Source organism: Nematolebias whitei, chromosome 11 (assembly GCF_014905685.2).
Source record: "Nematolebias whitei isolate Nwh7 chromosome 11, NemWhi1, whole genome shotgun sequence".
NCBI lineage: Eukaryota > Metazoa > Chordata > Actinopteri > Cyprinodontiformes > Rivulidae > Nematolebias > Nematolebias whitei.
In genome coordinates, this window is record NC_056508.1 from 28,817,263 (window position 1) to 28,838,866 (window position 21,604).

The following is a 21,604-nucleotide window of genomic DNA, read 5'->3' on the forward strand; positions in this document are numbered from 1 at the left end:
CATTTGCTACAGGTACAGTTAAAACGTTATACCTATTGATTTAAGTATATAAAACTAGAATGCAGTAAGGGATTTTCCACCGAATTAGTAGGTTGGTGTTTAGATAAGAGGCAGAGCGTTCCAGATGTGCTCTGTAGTGAAATATGATCGGTTCAAAACAGGAAAAACACGAGTCTGAGACACCGTCAAACCTTTTCATGTTACACGAATACACTGATAAAAACACTGCGCAATAATCAAATAACCACTCACAGCCAGTGCATCTTTTACATGTTTATTCACTATCACACTAAGTGCTCCCATTTCAAGATACATCCCTGTTGCCTTGCTCTTAAGCCGTTATGTCGTTTGAAGTTAAAGTAGAAAGACGATGTATGATCTAGCAGATGTGTCAAACTTGTTCAACCCCCCCGCCCCCCCAGAAATAAAATAGAATATAACAAAAACTAAATAAAAAGAGAAGAACAAAAACATGTCATGTGCAAGAAGCCCTCAGAAGCCACAGAACACTTAAAGTGAGGGGGTAGGGGTGTCTAAAAGTGGAAAGGGCATTTTCAAACTGTGATACATTTGTGTTTATATTCAGAGAAGAAGGTTGACAAGTTATCAGTTTTCTGAGTCAGACTGGTTTAATGAATGTGGTACATCTTCAAAAGAAACAAAGGGAAAACAAAAACTGAAGTCATGTGGAACCAGGTCAAGACGAGGAGTGATGAGCCCATACAGGTGCCAAGCTGGATTTAAGAAACCCACTGTTTACTGCTAAAGAGGATGTTAACTTTACACAGGGACTTTATTTGGGCTCTGGTTTACCCAAAAAAAACACAGGCTTGTTTAGGTTTAGATATTCTACAAATGCGAAACATCAGAATGTCCAGAACACATGCTCCTTTCCTCCAACGACACCCATGTTCCTACAACAAAGCACCACCTGGATCCCTCTGCGCACACACAGGTATCCTGTAGTCAGCTTACTGGGGCTATGTACATCAGGCACAGGTTTACACAAAACCACAGGCCTAAAAAAAAAAAAAAAAAACATAAAAAGAAGAAACTGATTGATCCAGTAGAGCCCAGCGACCCACTTAAAACACCCCCTTCCCTTGCCTCCCACCCTGCTGTGGGTGGGCTGAGTACAGAGCTCAGCGTATGGTGTATCTGACATAGGGCACTTCCACGTCTTCATCTGACAAGTCGTTACAGCAAAGCTCGAACACCAGGGCTCTAACATGTTTGCCCAACTTCTTTTTCGACACCTTAGTCACAATTTCGGTCATCCTGTGGAACAAAGAGGGAAACCACTGAGACAAAGAACATTAAATACCCGTTATGAAGGAAATGTAGTTGATATATATACTCACGGTAGGTCCAGTCTCTCTTTGAGTTTGGCAGCAGGCATGAAAAATGAATAGAGCATGGACACTCCCTGAGAAAGCATGGTGATCTCCAACTTGTGCTCATTCTGGAGAAAAACAAACGGTGGTGAACAAAAGAATGGGAAAAAAAAAACTAAAACTGTTGGTGCAACATAAGATTAGTTCAACGTACTTTGAAGTAGTCCAGGAACTGTCGGAGTGTCATTTCTTCCCCATTGGACTGCAGCCCTGTGACCTCAAAGCGATCCCAAAGCGTCCAATCAATTTCATAGTACTGCAAATAAATAATGTTAGTTCTTAGTAAAAACTGTAAGACAAATCAATTATACCATAGCTACTGCCTTTTTCTAAAATGCATCAAGATGCCTAAAATGTCTGTAACAAAACAGTACAGGAGTCCCTTAATAATTTGCGGCTCGTTTTTTGCGGACTCGCTCTATCGTGGGTTTAAGTACTGTAGATGTACATAATATTTTCAAAAAATAAAAATATGCTGCCATTTTGTAGTTTTCCTTCATTAAACCTTGTCATTACGATATCTGTTATGGAAGCACGATCCGTAGTGTTGCTCATTTGCGCATGCGCTAAAAGGAATGCTTCCGGGTCACACGGATCACCATTAAATATAGTAGATTAAGGAAAATGTACTAGTATAATTCCATTTATGAATAAGAACCGTCTTAATTTACTTAGAAAAGTATGTGCTTTATCTCTGTTTATTTTCATGTCGATGTTGCTAATTTACTCCACTCCTATTTCTGTTCAAATCATTGACATATTGACGTCATGGTTTAAATGATATGTTTGGGACCTGCAGTTTGGGAGTCAGGAATAATGCATCGCATATCATCTTAACCAATGATTTGTAACGGAAATACAAGTGGCATAAATTAGCTACATGAAGGTTGGTGGAGATAGAGCACATACTTTAATTAAATTAAGACAGTTTTTATTCATAAACAACGGCATCCATGCGATCCGGAAGTACACTACGGATCATGCATCCGTAACAGATAGGGGAATGACAAGCCTTCACTGTTTTGCCAGTCTAAAGAACTACACTACCCAGAAGCCATCAGTTCACTTCCCAGAAGTCAACACAGCTCTTTCAACCACTGCTTGTTGCAAACGGAGGGAACAGTTTTGCAATGCAAAGTCAGAAGTTCTGTAAGGATAAGCTCACGACTGGCAGGAAAGTCACAAATAATTCTGAAGATGACCTCATCCTTCAAGTTGCATCTTAACTACAGAGTAGCTGGGCTGCAGCTGATCTGGACTCAGTGTGACCCGGATCCTGGGAGCTGCAGACGACAGACGGCTGCAGGGTTCAGTCAGGTTCAGGTTGCATGGTGCTGGTCCGGACTGGGCCAGAGGTGGTAGATTAAATCCTGGGCAGCAGCATGCACTCATCAAGCTGGATGGAGCGGTGGGCTTCAGTCATGCTGTACCGAGACTTTTTCATCCGGTCGGACTGGAACCGAGCCGCTTCTGTTCTGCAGAACCTGGTAAGTAAAATGTGGTAGCTCCTGTACATACAAGTACTGAATGTTGTTAAAATTAGTAGGTTTAAGAGTTTAGAGGACTGATTTGTGGGCTTCATTGCTGCAGGATAGGTCTGCAGAAACAAACTAGTTGGAATAAAACAGAGTTAGACCAGAACCAGAGCTGTTGCAGAGCTAGTAAGCAAAATTTAGTAACATGTCATTAAAAAGTCATAGGTTTAAGCGTTTACAACATTCCAAGAATGTGGGGTTTCTAAAGCCTTAATATAAAATTTTATGTATTTGAACTTAAACTACTGTATCCCTACTTCGCAGTTTTTCCACTTATCGCGGGGCTTCAGGGTACGGATCCACCACAAGAAAAGAGGGACTACTGTACTTGTCATATTTCTCCTCAGCACACACTGACACAATCAGTGTGAGAAGGTGAGTTGAACTCACATGCACCCAGGCAGACTCAGTACATCTGCCTAATGCATCAGTATTAGCATGGCTGTATCATCACTGGAGATTGCCAACATGTTGGAATATAATCATTTTCCTACAACAACAGTGTATTATTATACATTACACCTCAAAATAGGACAGATGCACTCACCTTGTGTTTAGGAGCAGCAATGGGCTCAGAGAAAGCAAAGAAAGGCAGAGCCAAGTTCATGAAGCCATTTTTGTACGACTCCAGCTTCTTGTGTCCTTGGACGATCTTGATGAGCTCCAAGCACACCAGACCAACCACTGCAGCCGTAGTAGTGGCAATAGCAGGAATGATCTTGCCAGCAATCAGTTTGCTCTTGATTGTAGAGACAAATGCAAGAATAAACAGAAAAAGTCATTTGCATATATTTAAATGTTACACAAACTGAAGTCTGATGTTTTGTCCTGAATTCATTCAACCTTTATTTAGACAGGTAAATCCCATTGAGCCTCGAGGACTCATTTACAAGAGAGACCTGATTTCAACAAAGAACGATAACAATAAACAGTTATAAAAGTCATACTACAGTTTTTTTTTTTTTAAACAAATAGGATGTCTAAAAGAAAAAGGTAACAAAAAACAGCTAGATTCTTAGGCGAATGTAGAAAACTTGTAGAATTACTGTTGTGATCTGAATCACTCTGAAGTTGTGAAATTAGCACGACTGCCTTTATACACAAGCAGATGTACTCAAAGAACACAATTATCACAAACAAGTTCTACATAAGAGGGATGAGAAGTTTGTTTAAAAAGAGAACATGCATACCCTAAAACTAATGCGGCCTTACCTTGTGTCTGTCAGCAGGGGGAATGTCGTAGTTCTCAGCTCTCAGATTGGAGGAAGCCACGATGAAGTCCATGTGGAAGTTTGTATCGTCATCCTGTTGAAACACGGACAACGATCACATAAAGCAGGATAAAGTCACAGAAGGAGTGGACGTTAGTTTGAAATGAGATTTGTTTAAGGTAATTGATTCAAATGGGTTTCTGTCAACAGTCTATCAAATGCAATGTTGGAGCAGTGCATTTATTAGTTCTAACATGAGTTGCCTTAAAAAAAAAAATCAATTATTGTATATTTTTCTATTAAGAATATCTGGGCTTAATATTGAGATATATTCACATGGGGAAAATATGTATTTGATACATTGCCAATTTTGCAAGATTTTTCCCACCTACATAAAAAGGTCTAATTTTTATCCTAGGTGTATCCTATCCTACTTCAACTGTGAACGACAGACGCTTAAGAAAAAAATCATCAGAAAATCACATTGGATGATTTTTAAATAATTTGCATTTTATTGCATGAAATAAGTATTTGATACAATAGAAAAACAGAAATGAATATTTGGTACAGTAACATTTGCTTGGAGTTAGAGGTCAGATGTTTCCTGTAGTTTCTGACCAGGTGTGAACACAGTGCAGCAGGGATTTGGCCCACTCCCCCAAACAGATCTTCTCCAGATCCGTCAGGATTCAGGGCTGTTGCTGGGCAACATTGAGTTTCAGCCCCCTACAAAGACTTCCTATTGGGTTCAGGTGTGGAGACTGGCTAGGCCCCTCCAGGACCTTGAAATGTTTCTTACGGAGCCACTCCTTAGTTGCCCTGGCTGTGTGTTTCAGGTCACTGTCATGCTGGAAGACCCAGCCACCACCCGTCTTCAATGCCCTTACTGAGGGAAGGAGGTGCTTGGTTAAAATCTTGCGATACATGACCCCATCCATCCTCCCTTCAATATGGTGCAGTCGTGCTGTCCCCTTTGCAGAACAGCACCACCAAATTATGAGGTTTCCACCCCCATGCTTCACTATTGGGATGGTGTTCTTGGGGTTGTACTCAATCCTTCTTCCTCCAAACACGACAAGTGGAGTTGATACCAAAAAGCTCTATTTTGGTTTCATCTGATCACATGACCTTCCCATGCCTCCTATGGATCATCCAGATGGTCATTGGCGAACTTCAAACAGGCCTGGACATGTGCTGGCGTGAGCAGGGGGACCTTGCGCGCCCTGCAAAATCTTAAACCATGAGGGTGTAGTGTGTTACTAATTGTCCTCTTTGAGACTCGTCTCGGAAAAACAAGAGTCATCTTGAGTTTCTTTCATTTTCTAATATCTGTGCCAACAGTTGTTGCCTTCTCACCAAGCTGCTTGCATATTGTCCAGTAGTCCATGCCAGCCTTGTGCAGGTCTACAAGTTTGTCCCTGGTTTCCTTAGACAGCTATTTGGTCTTGACCATGGTGGAGAGGTTGGAGTGGGTGGACAGGTGTCTTTTATACAGATAATGAGTTCAAAGGTGCAATAAATACAGCTAATGAGTGCAGAATAGGAGGGCTTCTAAAAACTAACAGGTCTGTGAGAGCCATAATTCTTGCTGGTTGTTAGGTGGTCAAATACTTATTTCATGCAATAGAATGCAAAGTAATAATTTAAAAACCATACAATGTGATTTTCTGGATTTTTTTCGTAGATTCTGTCTCTCTCAGTTGAAGTGTACCTACGTTAATAAACATTACAGACCTCTACATTCTTTGTAGATGAGAAAACATGTAAAATTGGCAGTGTATCAAATACCCCCACCCCACCACTGTATAAACTCACACACAAAGCACCGTTTAATCCTCATTCATAATTTGACCAACATATGAGGGGCAGAAGCAAGTAACAATGCGCAGGGACTAAAACACACACACACTGCAGGTCAGTAGAAGCTCATACATAGTTCATGGAGCGTACTCCATGAACTACCAGTACGAACTCACAACTGCTTCCAGAGGAAAACGCACAAAAAAATAGAGTACCTTTTCAAAATCAATGGGACTGAGTGTGTACTTGAACGTTTCTACTGATGGTAAATGGGACTTCAGTTCTTCCAGTTTGGTGTCATCTGTCAATTAAGAGATTCAGGTAAGAATCAACTCCTGAAAAACAGTGACTTTAAATGCCTAACTGCTCCTAGAAGTAGATTTGCATGTCTTACCAACAGAAGAATTGCTATTTTGTAGTTCCTGATCAGAGACATGGATTTTTACTCCTGAGCGAGGGGTAAAAATTGGCACCTTGACCTCCTGCAAAATCTTGACCACACCAGCACGATCGGTGCTGCCCTGCAGGCCGTATGTCTGAGCAAACAGGTTGGCACCTGCCATTACGTAATCCATGTGAAGGTCCTAAGGATCAAAATCAATAATGCATTCAGGTTTCAATGTATCAATTATGAACAGATTGCTGCCAAGTATAGGTACTGAAACAGAGAATACACTTACATTGCTAGTGCTGAATTCTAAAGGGTGAGGACACCTCTTTGGGCCGGACCAGAAGGGGGCGCCCGAGCTGGTGAGCTGAAGAGAGGGAAAAAAGTCAACTGCAGTTTGGCAACATCAAGGATTGAGAATCTGATGCATTTTTACTGTTCTCCAAATTTATAGATTTAAGAGGATTAAACGCTGTCAAATTGGTAAAAGGAAGAAAAAATTTTTATATTAAAGTGCTGTGGCATGTTGGGATCATTCAACACATTCATTTTCAAGGACAAGAAATAATGTTTTAAAGTGCTGCAGAGTGGGTCAGAAAATTCCAGTATAGTTGGATGAATGATGAAAAGGGCTCAGCAAACTTCTGAAAAAACAACTTTTTTCTGAAAGATTAAATTAATTTACCTGAAGTCCTACTGTAGACTGCACAAGTGTGAATGTTAGGTGGAAAAGCACATTTACATCATATGTGCACCTTATAATAAGACAATAAGAGCTCTTGTAATTGAATTCATTTTATATAACTTTGAACTACAGTTTCTGCATAAACAACAAAGTATTAAATAAAATACAGTAACGAAGCGACAGAACAGTATAAACATCGATGCGAGCACTGGTGTTAATGTGCATTTGTAGATTTTTTATTAAGTACAAGTTACACATTCAGTGTGTAACAACAAATGAATGTAAACTGTGACCTCTTTAAACATGTTCAAAATGTAAGTGGTTTGAGTTATAAGATTTGTTAAATTATTTTATTTTCCTTCTCCTCTATAATCTGCATTTCTGCAGTTTGAGATCGACTTGCCAAAAAGCAAACGAGAAAAAGCTAAAGACTTCAATCAAGCAACTCTTTAATATTTTGAGGTAATCTCAGAGCTTACCTGATTTGGGGGGAAGTTGTGCAATAGTTGACGGATGTTGTTGCTGTATTGGCACTGCCAGTGGTTGCGAGCCCAGGCTACACAGTCAGCCCAGCTGTGCGGACAGTCTGTCACCATCGTCTTGTATACAGCGTCCAGCACCTCTACAGGCTGAGCTCCTGGAAGCTTCAGAGTACGCTCCATGAACTTTGAATCTCTGTAGGATCACCATTATAAAATATCAACTGTACGCACTGTATTCATAATTTATTAGAATCCAAAAACAGTTTGACAGCAGCAAAGTTTGGCCAAAAAAAAAACAAACAAAAAAAAACCCCAACATGTTTGGAGGGATTGCTAGCCTACTAAGCAGTGAAACAAAAAAATGGAGGAAACTTACGTAAGGTACTGCATAGCATTTTCTGGAGACTGTTTGAAGAGTCCCTCAAACTCATCTCGGGCCCACTGAACAGAGAAAGAATGTTTGATCAGCATTAAACTCAATTTAGAGAATTACAAAATAAAAAAAAACAAGTGTTTTTGAGTGACTACATAATCTGACAAGTCTCAGACAAAACGTCATTACCTGAATTGGAAATATAAATAAACAGACAGACGTGTGGTGCAGATCAAATCAAGAATATCAAGGTGGAGTTCATCAAAGAATGTTCCATTTGATAACCTTCTGGACATAACAAATTCTTACATTGAAGAAGGCTGACATTTCTCCAACTGTATACATTCATCAAAATGTTATGCCATTATTACCATTATGAATTTGGTGTCCATCGTCACTGTTATGCTGATGACACACAGCTTTACTTGACAACAAAACCAAACTCCATCCACCCATCCACCCACCCTCCATCCTCACAGACTGTCTCAGTGAGCTAAATCATTGGTTTTCAAAACAATTTCCTACAACTAAACAGTGACAAAACAGAAATCATTCTTGTTGGAACCAAAAACTCTTTCAAAATCAGAACATCTTCTCATCCCCCTCAACAACTCTCTGCTCTCCCCCTCGCCTCAGGTCAAGAGTCTTGGTGTCATCCTCGACACCACTCTCTCCTTCACTTCACACATCAACAATGTCACTCGGTCTGCCTATTTCCATCTCAGAAATATTAACCGTCTCCGCCCTTCTCTCACACCCCGCTCCACAGCCATCCTTGTTCAGTCTTGTGACTTCCCAGATTGACTACTGCAACTCCCTTCTTTATGGCCTCCCCAACAAATCTCTTCAGAAGCTACAGATGGTCCAGAACTCAGCTGCCCGTGTCATCACTCAAACCTCCTCCTATAACCACATCACTCCTGTCCTGCAGCAGCTCCACGTTAAATCACGCTTCGTCTTCAAAATTCTTCTTCTCACTTTCAAAGCTATCCACAACCTTGCCCCTCCGTACCTATCTGACCTCCTACACATCTCCATCCCCTCTCGCTCGCTCAGATCCTCCTCTTCACTACACCTCCATGTGCCCTCTGCCCGCCTCTCCACCATGGGGAGCAGGGCCTTCACCTGCTCTGCCCCTCATCTCCGGAACTCTCTACCCCCCGACTTACAAAACACCACCTCTCTTTCTCTATTCAAGACTGCTCTGAAAACACATCTCTTTAGACTCGCTTATCCTTAACTTTGCTCTATGTATTTTATATTCTTTATGTATTTAATATATCAATTTATTCCTGTTGATCTTTGAACTGTGCTTGTTGTTGGTTTTTACACAATCTTTCTGATATGTTTCTTACTGTAAAGTGTCCTTGGGTGTCCTGAAAGGCGCTTTTTAAATAAAATTATTATTATTATATTATACATTATAGTACAGCTGCCTCACAGCAAGAAGGTCCTGGGTTCAATCCCCGGTTGGACCTGGGGTCTTTCTATGTGAAGTTTGCACGTTCTTGCTTGCGTGGGTACTCCGGTTTCCTCCCACAGAACAAAAACATGCATGTTAAGTCTGCCTTCAAGCCCAGGCCTCCCTTGCAAAAGAGATCTGTGATCTCAATGGGATTTGTCTGGTTAAATAAAAAGTTAATAAATAATAATTTAACCAGGCAAATCCCATTGAGATCATACATCTCTTTTGCAAGGGAGGCCTGGGCTTGAAGGCAGCCTAACAGGTATGTTTTAAATGATGGGAGGAAACTGCAGCACCTGGACAAAACACACAAACTCCACACAGAAAGACACCAGGTCCAAACCAGGGATTGAATCCAGGACTTTCTTGCGGTGAGGTCACAGTGCTAACCACTAAGCCATTGTGCTAGTTATTCAAATGACTAATGTCTACTGTAAGGCAAAAACAGTGGTACTTTCCAAGACATGTAAAACTGTTTGTGCTTCTACTGACCTGCAGTGTGTGTTCAATCGCATTTGGGAAATTCTTCAAAGTGCAGATGGGTATGGACTTCTCAGGTGGGTCTTGGCTGGAGCTGTATGACTCTGTGAGAAAGGGGATCACAACCTGGACATTTCCTTTGGTGCCCAATGTGCCTGACTCCAGTAAGGGCTTACGGTAGTAGACACACCTCCGATCCATGTACATACCTAAACGTTTGAAACATTAAGTCACGATTTGTACCAACAATTTGCTGTAACATTACCTGAAACATAACCACCATAACACAATAAATGCTACTTGATTCAATTTAAATGTCACTGTCTTACGTGCGTCAACATTGTCCAGTGCATTGGCAACCCCATCAAGGCTCTCAAAGAAGTCGTCATCATAGACCTTCTCTGTTTCAGGGCCTACCCTGTTCTGATGACCTGTGATCTTGATGGAGGGGTTCATCTGCTTCACTGCAGCAGCAGCTGTGTCACTCTTCATTTTCTGTTGCCACACACAAAATATACATACATTTTGAATAAGTTCAAGCACAAAACACATAAACAAGATTAATTAAAAACTGTAAAGGAATGATATTTTACCTATTACAAAGAAAACAGTCAAAAATCGGGCAGAACACCACCCCCCCAAAAAAAAAAAAACCCCAAAAAAACTTTTGACTCAATTTTTCCTCTATGCCTTCTGATACTTTTAAAAAGTTGTGTCTGCAGATTGAGTGCAGCCAGTACCAGACCTGTATTCAGGCTTTCTGTTATAAAAAGCCAGACATCATCTCCACCTTCTATGGAAGCGAAGGAGTTTCAACACAAGCAAACACACTTTACAACTGGTGTTCAGGTCACTGGTTGAAAGTGCTGTTTCCTTTAACAGCATTTCATGGTATAATATCCTCCTAGCCAGAGTAGAGCTGTCATTTCTAACCCGAACCCAGAGCTGCCCCACCTGGATTCGAACCGGGCCATAATAATGTGCTTAATGTGTGGGCTGGGTCGGTGTCGGGCTTTTTATTGTGTCAGGAATGCGTGCGGCTGACGATCCAATATATGCAAACATGGCTTGCCATACTGCACCTGCAGCACATGGCTATTTGACCACGCGCTGACGGGCTGGTTGAAAAGAGGTAAAAAGTTCAGTTAAGCTTCAGATGGACTACTGCCAGTGATCCATCAGCCCAAATGGACGTTCATTCAGCCGCTGCACTCAGCGGACGCACGCAGCCGTCGACTCAAACAGGTGAGATCACAAAATATCCGACATGTCAGAGCAGGATGCAGGTAGAAGCATTTAATGCGCTTTGACGGCTCTTCAGCTCTGATCTTCTGCCCCCTCAGTTGCGCGCATCTGCCAACCGTTAATAGTCGGTGGTATAAGCAGTCAAAGCTTAATTAAAAATGTATTCCCCCCCCTCCCCACAGGATTCAGACCTGTAATTACTGTTCATTCGTCGGATCGGGTGAGGTTCGGAGATGACGGCTACGGGCTGGGGCCGGGTCGGATTATTTGGACCAGAGTGCAACTCTAAGCCAGAAACAGGAACAAGTGGTCCAAGGTGGTCAAACTAGGTAGTAAAATAATTGGTCAACAAATAAATCTTCCAGATCTGTATAATCAAATTCTGGGGGGAAAAAAGGGCAATCCAGGTTTACAATGACCCAACTTATCCACTGCTACCACTATTCAGGTTGGTACCATCTGGCAGAAGGCTGATGGTCCCTCTAAGAAAGAAAAATGGGTACAAAAAGTCATTTGATTCCTCTGCTGTGAGCATCCTTAATAGAGTCCTATTTAAACGTAGCCTCAAGACAAACCATTGTCCAATGAGATGTTTATAATGCATCATTTTAATTGTGTAAAATGTCAGAAGATGAGCATGTGATCAGGATGTCGCAAGTTCAAATCCCCAAACCAGCACATAAAATTTGGGTTGGAAAGGTGAAGCACCCACATCTGCCTCCACTCTTATTTGGCCCACTGTGGGCTCTTGAGCAAGGCCCTTAACCCTCCTCTGATCTGTGTACTGGGGAAAAGGCAGAGAAAGAATTTCCCCACTTTGAATTACCAAAGTAAAAATTATTAGTATCATTTGATTTTAAAAAGGGGCAGGGATAGAGATTTTTCTTCTTCTTCATATTTTCTATTTTTTTCTTGATCAGCCAGTTCAGAAATGCAGCCTCAAACTTGCAAGACCTGTTGTTTCTGTGTATATTGTCAAAATAAATAAAACATTGAACAGTACAAACTGGAACCTCAGTAATTGTGCTTCACCTTCCTGGTGAAGTACAATTACCTTATTGGTGTTCAGTCTACATTTGACAAAATAATTTTCCACAACCTCACCTTAATAGGATAATCCCGAATATAATCTAGGGAGGAGAATTTCAAGCTAAAGCTGTTTTCAATTGAATAGTCAAATATTTTTTGAATGCCTCTCAACTTTGTTGACAATATGTGGGCTTGTGAATTGGCAAAGCTTAAACACAATAAAACTAAAAGGATTTTTCGTTTATATTTCAATCTACTGGGCAAAGTTGATGATACTGACCGTGACATCAGAGGGTCTGAAGAGGAACTGCCTGTTGAGATTGGATTTTTCTATGGTGTCCATGTCAGTCACAATGACTTCACCATTCCCACTAGCCAGTCCAATCATAGCAAAGTTTTTCAACAGCTCACAGCCAATAGCACCAGCTCCCACCTGGGGAAAAAAAAAAATAAAAATCCAGATTAAGCGCAGAGTAGCTAACAAGCTACAATATTTCTAGATTTTACTGTGTATCACAAAATGTAAGAAAACAAATGGTTGACATTCTGGTTTTTCCACTACCAACACACTTGATGTTTCCTCCCTCATTGATTTTACAAAGTGATATTAGTAAAACTAGAGCAAAGGATCCCTGACTCAAGTTTGTTTAATTTGTATTTGTGCGAGTAACCTCTAAAGCAGATGGGAAGAAGATGTATAAAAAAAGTTTTAGTATGCAGTACCAACAATCTGTCAGGATTCACATAAAAAAAAAAAAAAAAATTACCAACAACAATAACCAAACCTCATGACGCAGAACAACCCCCTAGAGGTTAAAGTCCATTAACTGACTCACCAGGAAATAACGCTGGTTAGCGAGAACATCCTGTAGCTTCGAGCCAAACACTGCAATCTGCCCATCATAACGACAGCTCCTCTGCAGACAGAACAAAATAAAAAATAAGGTCCACACCCAGTTTGGATGCTGTAATGTAAAGTTCAGTAAAAATGTATTTAAATGATCTCAACACCTACAGGTTTGCACTCTGCCTCTGTGAGCATGGCTCCTTCTTCATGCAGACACTCCAGAGCATCAAAGTACAGCCACTGCATTACAGGCATAAATTTTCCAGTGGAGGCCTAAAAATAGAATCATGCAACAAAGATCAAAACATGATGAAAGAGTACAAACACGAATCATTGCTGATGACAGTGAACTGTTCATTTTACAATTTCCTTCTAAAAACAAACTTGATTAGTAATACGTTTTTTTTTAATGCCATCTGTATGCTACTACCAGTAGTTTGAATTTTTATTCTGCTTTTCACCAACCTTCATTACTTCTTGTGCAGCCACACCCCCAATGAAGGCATTAACAGGGGAAAGGTCACCAGCAGCAACATATGACATCTTTTTGATAAGAGCTTCATCCAGCTCCTCCACTTTGGCAGATCCTGTCTGGGCAGAGTTCAGCTCCTTGGCCAAAGTCAGTAGTTCATCCCCATCAGCCTGAAAAACACAGAGCTCAGCACTTTAACAACAGTCCTAAATAAAATGCGGACATGCACTGCTTACAAAGTTTGCTATGCTTTGGGACATTTCAATTCAAATCTGCAGTGATTTCAGTTTCTGCAAATTTATTAGAGGCTTCAAGACAAGAAATGTTCCATATAAATCAAAATATGTCGGAGTTTATCCAGGATCATACTTACTATTATTAACCTTTATTTAACCAGGCAAATCCAATTAAAATCACAAGTCTCTTTTGTAAAGGAGGCCTGGACCTGAAGACAAGTCTAACATGCATGTTTTTGGACTGTGAGAGGAAACCTGAATACCCGGAGAAAAGTCAAAAACATGCAGACTCCACAGAGAAGACCCCAGATCCAACCCAGTGATTGAAACCGAGACCTTTAGATGTGAGGTAACAGTGTTAACCACTAAGCCATCGTGCTGCCCATAACTAAAACTTGATGAAACTGAATACACGCCATGTTACATACCTGGTTCCAAGGTGCAGGAAGGCGGTTGTGTTTTTTCTGAAAGGCATGGATAGCCTGGAAGCCTAAATGCATTTGTCCTGGACGATCAAATTTGGCAAAATCTGTCAACATGAACTCTGGCTCAGCCATTGAAGAGGAAATTGATTTCTGCATGGGGAAAAACATGCATGTTTGTGAGGATGAACTCTATGTTTAAACATTTCCACTGGTGAAGCAGTGGTTACAGAAATCTTTAAATGTTAAGTAGACATTTTACAACAGAAAGAAAAAAAAGGCCAGAGGAACTACAACGAGACAGCTGTATATTTTCTTTAACTACACATTTAGGTCAAGATAAGTTCATATAACATAAACTACTTACAAAACTGATCTTCTTGGGCATCTTAACTTGAGTGACTATACCTCCTCTTACATAGTCTGAAAAGCCAGCTGTATCACAGATGCTGAAGGTGTACGGACCTAGAACAAACACCCCACGAAAATAGTAAAAAATAAAATAAAATAAAAACTGGCAGACAGGAAACAAAACAAAATAAGCAAAACTTTACCTAGAACTTTAATTTCCACCGGCTGACAGCCATTGAGCTCCGTCATGCCCTGAACCTCTGTGAAAGTGACATAGTCTCCATTCTCAAACCCATGCCGAGCCTCATCAAGACACGTAACAACACCTGGATTGTCCTTAAAAAAAGTAAGTACCTCATCAGAATTAGTATTTTGAAAAAACATGATTTATTTATTTTTTATTAATATTATTTAGCTCCAGAGAACACGTGAATAGGCTAACCTTGGTAATCATGGAAATCATAGCGCTCAGTGGCTGCTCTCCATTGGTGTCAAATACAATCATTTCCTCTCCAAAGTCACAGAAAAGTTGACTACAAAAGGATATAAATGTACAAAAAATTCAAGTAAGATGCTGATATAAAATTGACCGTGCACTTAAGAGAATGCTACAAGAAGACTGTGAATCTTACCCAAACAAGCCACGTGTGTCTGCAATTATCAGCTTGATTCCTTTGTTGTGGCAGAACTCCCCCAAATGTTTCTGCTCTTCTACAGTCGAGTTGGTCAGTACAACCACCTTGTTAAAAAAATCATTTAATTTTTTCAGATTAAAAACTACTTTCCTCATTACTAAATAAATGATAACAGGGGCTGTTTAATTATTTTTTTACAGTTTACCTGAAACTTTGTAAGGTAGTCTTCAGTTAGTGCTCCAGTATAGGCAGTCACAGGAACATAGCTGTTGAGTTCAGCCAAACGGGGCTGACTCACCTCAGCTCTATTCTTCTCCAGGTCCTCCTCTCGAAGGTAAAACTGACCACACAACAACACACGGTATCACAGACGAGAAACAAAATGGTTCATGCGCACTAGTTCAGAAACAATGTGGTCAGGATAAAGCAGCTTTTGGACATATGAATTGTTAAAAATCTTTGCATTTAGTTCATGCCATTTTAGACTATAAAGGGTTCTTCTGTAACTTCATGAGTTATTGAGCGCAAACTGTTTTCAAATGCCAACCGAAACAGCATGAAGGGGTGAAAATGAGATTGTATTACTCAATAGAATAAAAACTGGCAAAAAATAAAATACAGTTTAATTTATTCATTTATAAGTACATTGGGAAACAATGTGTACCAGTTGCCTGAATTAGAAATATTTGATAACTGTCAAAGACATCTCTAATACAACCCCCCACCCCCCCACCCCCAATTTACCCTGTATTTATACAGGTAGTCTCATTGAGTCACACAAACTCATTTTCAAGAGAGACTTCTTTTTTGGGAGCAGATGGTGGAGGTTAAGGGCTTTGCTCAGGGGCCCAGAGTGGGGCAAATGAGGGTGGAGGCAGGTGTGGATGTTTCACCTTTTCCACCTACATTTTGATGTTGACTGTACCGGGAGTTGAACCTGCAACTTGAATTTAAACCTGCAGAATCTACTTGAATGTTCTGCTGCTTGGTCTAAAACAGAACCCAAAATAGTGGTCCAAGCTGATGGGATATGTCCTCTCAGAGGCTTCAGCTGCTCTCCGATTATCACCCTGGAAGAGGCCATCTATCTGGGTCAGCCAATGTTTTTGTAGAATGGGGGTCAGTGTCATTTTCTATTTATATTATTAATAGCTTTTTATTGTTTTATATTGTTGTCTGGACTTTATATGTTGTTTATCTAAAACAGGTCTCTCTTGAAAATGAGTCCTTGTGACTCAATGAGACTAATCTGTATAAATGAATGAATGAATGAAAAAGGCAACAATGCACATGACTCATTGTGATTTAAACAATAAACCTAATTAAAGATGATTAAAGGAAATTAAGGATGTGTATGCCAGGGATGACATCTATATAAAAGTGTACCAACTTTCCACAACAACAAGGAAAACATTTTCCAAATACCTGAGATGAGAGGTCTCTCCATTCTGCAACTCCTTGGTCATGCACAGTGACACTTCTAACTCCACCCAGGATGACATTCTTGGCAATCTCAACACCTAGACCTCTCATGCCAGAAATAAGGACGTTGGAGTTCTGCATGCGCTTCATCGCGTCATGGCCCAAAACATAACTGGAGAAGAAATACAATTAGAACAACAATGCACTGACAGAAACCAGCGACCACTTGTATAGATCTGTAAAGACATCTTACAGTTGTCTGGAGTACAGGCCCTCATCAATCTCAGCATCATTGCCATTCTTAGCCATGCCCTGAGGAGAAACAGCAAGTGATGCAATCAGTTCATCTTATAAGTTTTATCTACTGTTTTATCTACTGACAGCCATTTTCACTTACGTTTGCAGGTGTGTGGGATAGATCAGTTCTGACAGAGTTAGAGGAGGAGCAGTGGGATCCCGTCTTCGTCTCTGTTCCTGACAAGCGGCGCTTCTTGGACAGCGGCGAGCTGGACATCTGCAAAATGGCAAACAATATTTATTAGGAGAAAAAGAATAATAATTTAGGGCTAATCAGCCAAATAATGCTGACATTTTTCTTTTGACCTCAATCTTAAAGCTAGGAGATGATTAAGCACAAATATAGGAGTATAAAAAAAAGATGTGCATGCAATGAAACGTTTTTAAGATACAATAAATTCAAATCATGTTTATGAATGAATTCTAAGGTTTCTATAATGATGCGAGTCCAAGCTGAAGGTGGAGGAAATTTAGTCTAGAGAGCAGATGGGTATGGTGCAGGCCAAACGCCAATCTGCTAGAAAAACTGAGCCCAAGAAGAGACATGAATGGCAGCATTATGCGTCCTTTTCACATCCCTTAACAACACTGGTTTATGTACTTCTATTGTTTATTGTATGACTATACGCTAGCTGACATAAATGTTTCAACAGAAACAGCTGAATCATTAAAATTTCAATGCGGTAAAGGCAAGTCCCATGCTGTGCTGCTCCAACTACCTCAAATTAAACAACGACAGGCTTAACAGCGAAAAATATACAAGTTTAGTTCATGGTGTGCTTACTCAATTTGGACAAAGTAGTTCAATATTAAAATGAAAAAAGGCCGTAGGATGTCAAATTAAAAGCTTCACTGACCTCACAACGAACACTCAGCCAGTTTCCGCATCAAATGCAGATAAACGAGCCATCGTCTAGAAAAGGTTTAAAGCTTCAGATCGATTGAACACGCGGAGTAAAACCTTCAACAATTAGAACCAACTAGACAGAACAATCCTGGTTGAAAACGAAAGCGTCCAGCATGATACAGCAAAGTCACCGGCTGTTACCGTAGTTTCAAAACCTCACAACACCTTCGCTGCTAGCAATCGATTTAAAGCTTTGGACGTTCAAGAAATAAACATCGACTTTGGGTCAAACACCTCGAAAAGGAAAGCGATTAGTCATGTGGCGAGCCAATAATCAGTTAAGTGGTTTGGAAGATGGACGAACATTAATAAGTTAAAGGCAAGAAAACACCAGCCTGCCAGCCCGTCCATTAGCAGCTCGGTGTAGGCCTGGCCCACAGTGCGGAACACAACTTTACAAGCTAGCAGCTGTGGCTATTTAACACAACCCTCGCAAACAGGAGCGATTTGACAGCCAACGAGCACAGCACCAGCACGACTACTTCTTCATTTCTACACGAAAAATTCATTTCACTCGATCAATGAACGGAATAAAGTAAGCGAAATAAAAAGACAAGCTCACTACACTCGTGCTTCATTGATTTCTGTGTTCTTACCAATAATCCTTCCCGGTCCCTTCCCTAAGCGAACCCGCTCCTCTCCCGCAGTGTGTGAAAGTCAGCAACAGTGATGGCAAATTCGACGATTTTTATCAAGTAAAGAAACGAGACGTGGGTTTGGGTCGGAGTGCTCTATATTGTCGAGTCACTATGTCGTTGAACAGAAAAGCCTCTCCTATGCAGTTGCGCTGCTGGCTTTGCGACTGCAGACGGGAACAAAACCAAAATGGCAGATGGGGAGAAAGGGGCGGCGGAGTTGTGACGTCTCGGTAAAGTATTCAACAGGAAACGGTCGACCGAAGGCAGATCGTTGTAACATTTAGTCATACCGCCTTCATATCCACATTGATCACATTTAAAGTCTAAAATTACATTCTAAAGACCGGTAGTTGCAATTGAAAACATATGTCAACATTTTTTTTTAAGAAAAATGTTTGAAGCTTCACACCTTACTAATGTATTGGAGAAAAATCTTTACTTCACATGGCTAATATCCTAAATACAATTTTAACAGTAGCTCAGTTAGAAGAGCTGTCGCTTCTCAGCGAGGTCGCCAGATCGAATCCCGGCCCAGGACCTTTCTGGTGGAGTTTGCATGTCCTCTCCGTGCATGTGTGGGTTTTCTCCTGGTGCTCCGGTTTCCTCCCACAGGCCAAGAACATGTACATTAGGCTGATTAGTTGTCCCTAAGTGTGAGTGAGAGTGTGAATGGTTGTCTCGTTTGTGTCTATGTGTCCCTGTGATGGACTTGCGACCTGTCCAGGGTGTACCCCGTCTCTCAGTGATTGCTGGATATGCGCACCACTGACCCGTGACCCTAAAAGGAAAATGTGGGTAACGATAATGCATGGACTTTAACTTAAGATAAACTTGCATTTCAAATAGCATTTTTACAATATTTATTACTAGAAGTATTTTAATTTTTTATCTATTTTACGTTACAAATACCATCTGGTCAAATTCTCATTATCTCCCCATAATATATATTATTATATTTTAAAAGCTTGTGAATACATTCTAGCTTGTGATCATCCTGCATGTTGTCTAAATAACTTTTAAAGCACTTTAAAAGTATCCTTATGCTTGCTCAATAATCCAGGTAGAAAAATCTAACAAGGTTAAGTCAGGTCATCTGGACATATTCATCTTGTCTATCTTGTTACACTTTAAAAGTAATCAAATCATTAATTAAACTGCAAGTAAATTTCTTGTTTAATTTGGGGATCTCTTAAATTACTAAAATTATCAGATTTTACTTGATTTGAATAATTTCATTTTTTTCCAACTAGTAAACTGACAGTCAAAAATCATGTGGGACAAAAACATATTTGTACTTACGTAGCCCCTTCCTATCTTATAAAGATACTCAAAGTGCTTTACAACACAACCTGTGCCCTCATTTATCCATTCATACTAGATCTATACAAAGAACAAAGTGCTTTATCACATTCATACACCGATGGGACACACATCAGAGGCATTGAGGGGTTCAGTGTCTTGCCCAAGGACACTTCAGCCTGTGACTGCTGGTGCAATCGAACCCCTAAATCTCACATTGGAGGACGACTGCTTTAACCACTCAGCCACAGCTGAATGACCAATACACATGAACTTATAATATAATGCATTTACTTCTAAGATTACGTTTTCAGAAAATAAAAATGTTGATTATGAACATCAAGAATGTTGTCTGGACAAGTGAAATATTAATATTGACAAGCACTGAGGTATGAATAATGTAACTCGTTTGATTGTTATATGATAAACTCGCTTTCCATACAGTGTTAGCGCACTGATCTGCCATGCTCTCATCTGATTGGCTATTAAAGCGCATCGACCCGCCCCCGATTCCTGGGGACGCATATACGCTATGTACAATACTGTACAATGAACTGATGTGCATCCAACAGTGTAAGAAACAGCTTACAAATGCATATACACACAAACACACACACAAATCTCTAGTATGTCAAACAAGTGCATGAAAAACAAATTTAGGATCTTTCCACATAAAGTTAAAAGGCTTACTCTACCGATAAGAATCCAACAAAAAACATTTGTTTAACTAACACTCTATAGAGATGTCACCCTGTTGTTGAGCTAGACTGCACAACAATCTTCCTAGACTCCAAAATGCTATTAAAAGACATAAAAAAAAGATACAAAATAAAAAAAAGATACAAAACCCTACTTTAACATAGCTTGAGGTTCGAAAATGCAGTGTGCCATCCTCATATTGAATTGAGCAATTACTATTAAGCGTTATATAGGTGCAGCGGTGAATTAAACAGGTACATTGGGTGGACTAGTGGAAAAATGAATGGATGCTGCGCCTCTGGGCACTGAGGTTGAGGGTAGGGGTGAGCATTCCTTACAGATGAGTATTGGGGGAGGGGGTGCCCAGCAAAATGACAAAGGCCCTGGAAAAGACTGGGCCGCATAATCTTGGGTACACGTGTCGAGGGGATCCCCAAATTTCATGCTTTTAATACAAAATGATGAGACAAAAGCTATTTTCCGTTATTCTGCTAGCCCTGAAACAATGAGGTCAGGATAACAGGCTGCCTAGCCTGACACGCTAAACTGACCACACTATGGTTAACACCGATAAGTCACGCTATCGTAATGTTATCCGTACAAAACATAATAAATATCGTGATCTGGGAGGCCAGTACGTCCGCTAAAATGGAAAGCATCTAATCTTGGCAGCAATCATAGCTTTCCGGCTGCCATTTGTCACACGGTGTTAAAAAAAAACCAACTGTTTCGTGCACACAAAACATGTAAATGCTAATTTAACAGTTACGTGACAGTGCCTTGATAGCGTTGGTTAGCAGAGCTGGTAGCTGAAAAGGTTCAGTTTGCTAACCGCATAAGACGTTAACGTGTACCATCAACGTAGATCGAAAGACTGCGTAGTTGTTAGCATGTGTCCAGTTAGCTCTTATGCTAACCAACCACTCAACGACTTTTCCCCCCTTCTTGTGCCGCTACGTTAGCTACCCGGCTAACATTAGCCGACTAGCTGGGGCTAACGTTATCAAGACGAGAGCTTACACAACACAAGTATGCAGAACTTACCACATCCGATATTACTCGGCCTGATTTGTAATATTAAAAATCTGTTTCAACGAGAAATCAAGGAAACAAAGTGACAAGTCTACAAAGCCGCTGACAGCGAACAAAAAAGTGTGTCTGGTTGAGCTGGCGGGCTCTCTGTGTGAGTTTTTTCCACTGAACGTCTCCCTGCCCGGCTGTTCCCAGATCGTTTCCCCCTCACTCTATTTCAGTGAAAAAGCAAAGCAAAGCAGCAACATGTGCACGTTACA

The 21,604-nt window shown here is 40.5% G+C and overlaps 1 protein-coding gene and 1 non-coding gene across 4 annotated transcripts; both read right to left on the reverse strand.

Annotated features, from left to right (window-relative positions):
- Nucleotides 1-260: 260 nt before the first annotated feature.
- Nucleotides 261-21,560, reverse strand: uba1 (ubiquitin-like modifier activating enzyme 1). 3 transcript variants are annotated; one of them, XM_037684839.1, is made up of 27 exons: nucleotides 18,273-18,502; nucleotides 16,870-16,986; nucleotides 16,726-16,784; nucleotides 16,476-16,644; nucleotides 15,256-15,390; nucleotides 15,048-15,154; nucleotides 14,858-14,948; nucleotides 14,619-14,751; nucleotides 14,432-14,529; nucleotides 14,071-14,217; nucleotides 13,400-13,576; nucleotides 13,103-13,207; nucleotides 12,924-13,004; nucleotides 12,368-12,520; nucleotides 10,143-10,308; nucleotides 9,826-10,022; nucleotides 7,872-7,936; nucleotides 7,493-7,688; nucleotides 6,621-6,695; nucleotides 6,335-6,524; nucleotides 6,156-6,241; nucleotides 4,142-4,234; nucleotides 3,477-3,668; nucleotides 1,549-1,650; nucleotides 1,362-1,462; nucleotides 1,115-1,278; nucleotides 261-1,019 (listed from the first exon to the last, which is right to left on the reverse strand). In XM_037684839.1, the coding sequence occupies exons 2-26, from the start codon at nucleotides 16,984-16,986 to the stop codon at nucleotides 1,143-1,145; spliced, it is 3,171 nt and encodes a 1,056-aa protein (XP_037540767.1). In that variant the 5' UTR covers nucleotides 18,273-18,502; the 3' UTR covers nucleotides 261-1,019; nucleotides 1,115-1,142. The 3 variants fall into 3 exon arrangements, with proteins under 3 accessions (XP_037540767.1, XP_037540766.1, XP_037540765.1); XM_037684838.1 differs by lacking the exon at nucleotides 18,273-18,502 and adding an exon at nucleotides 21,357-21,560 and having other exon boundaries at nucleotides 261-1,278; XM_037684837.1 differs by having other exon boundaries at nucleotides 261-1,278.
- LOC119417815 lies at nucleotides 3,268-3,388 on the reverse strand. Its single transcript, XR_005187166.1, has one exon. It is a non-coding gene; the product is annotated as a small nucleolar RNA U6-53/MBII-28 (small nucleolar RNA).
- Nucleotides 21,561-21,604: the final 44 nt, after the last annotated feature.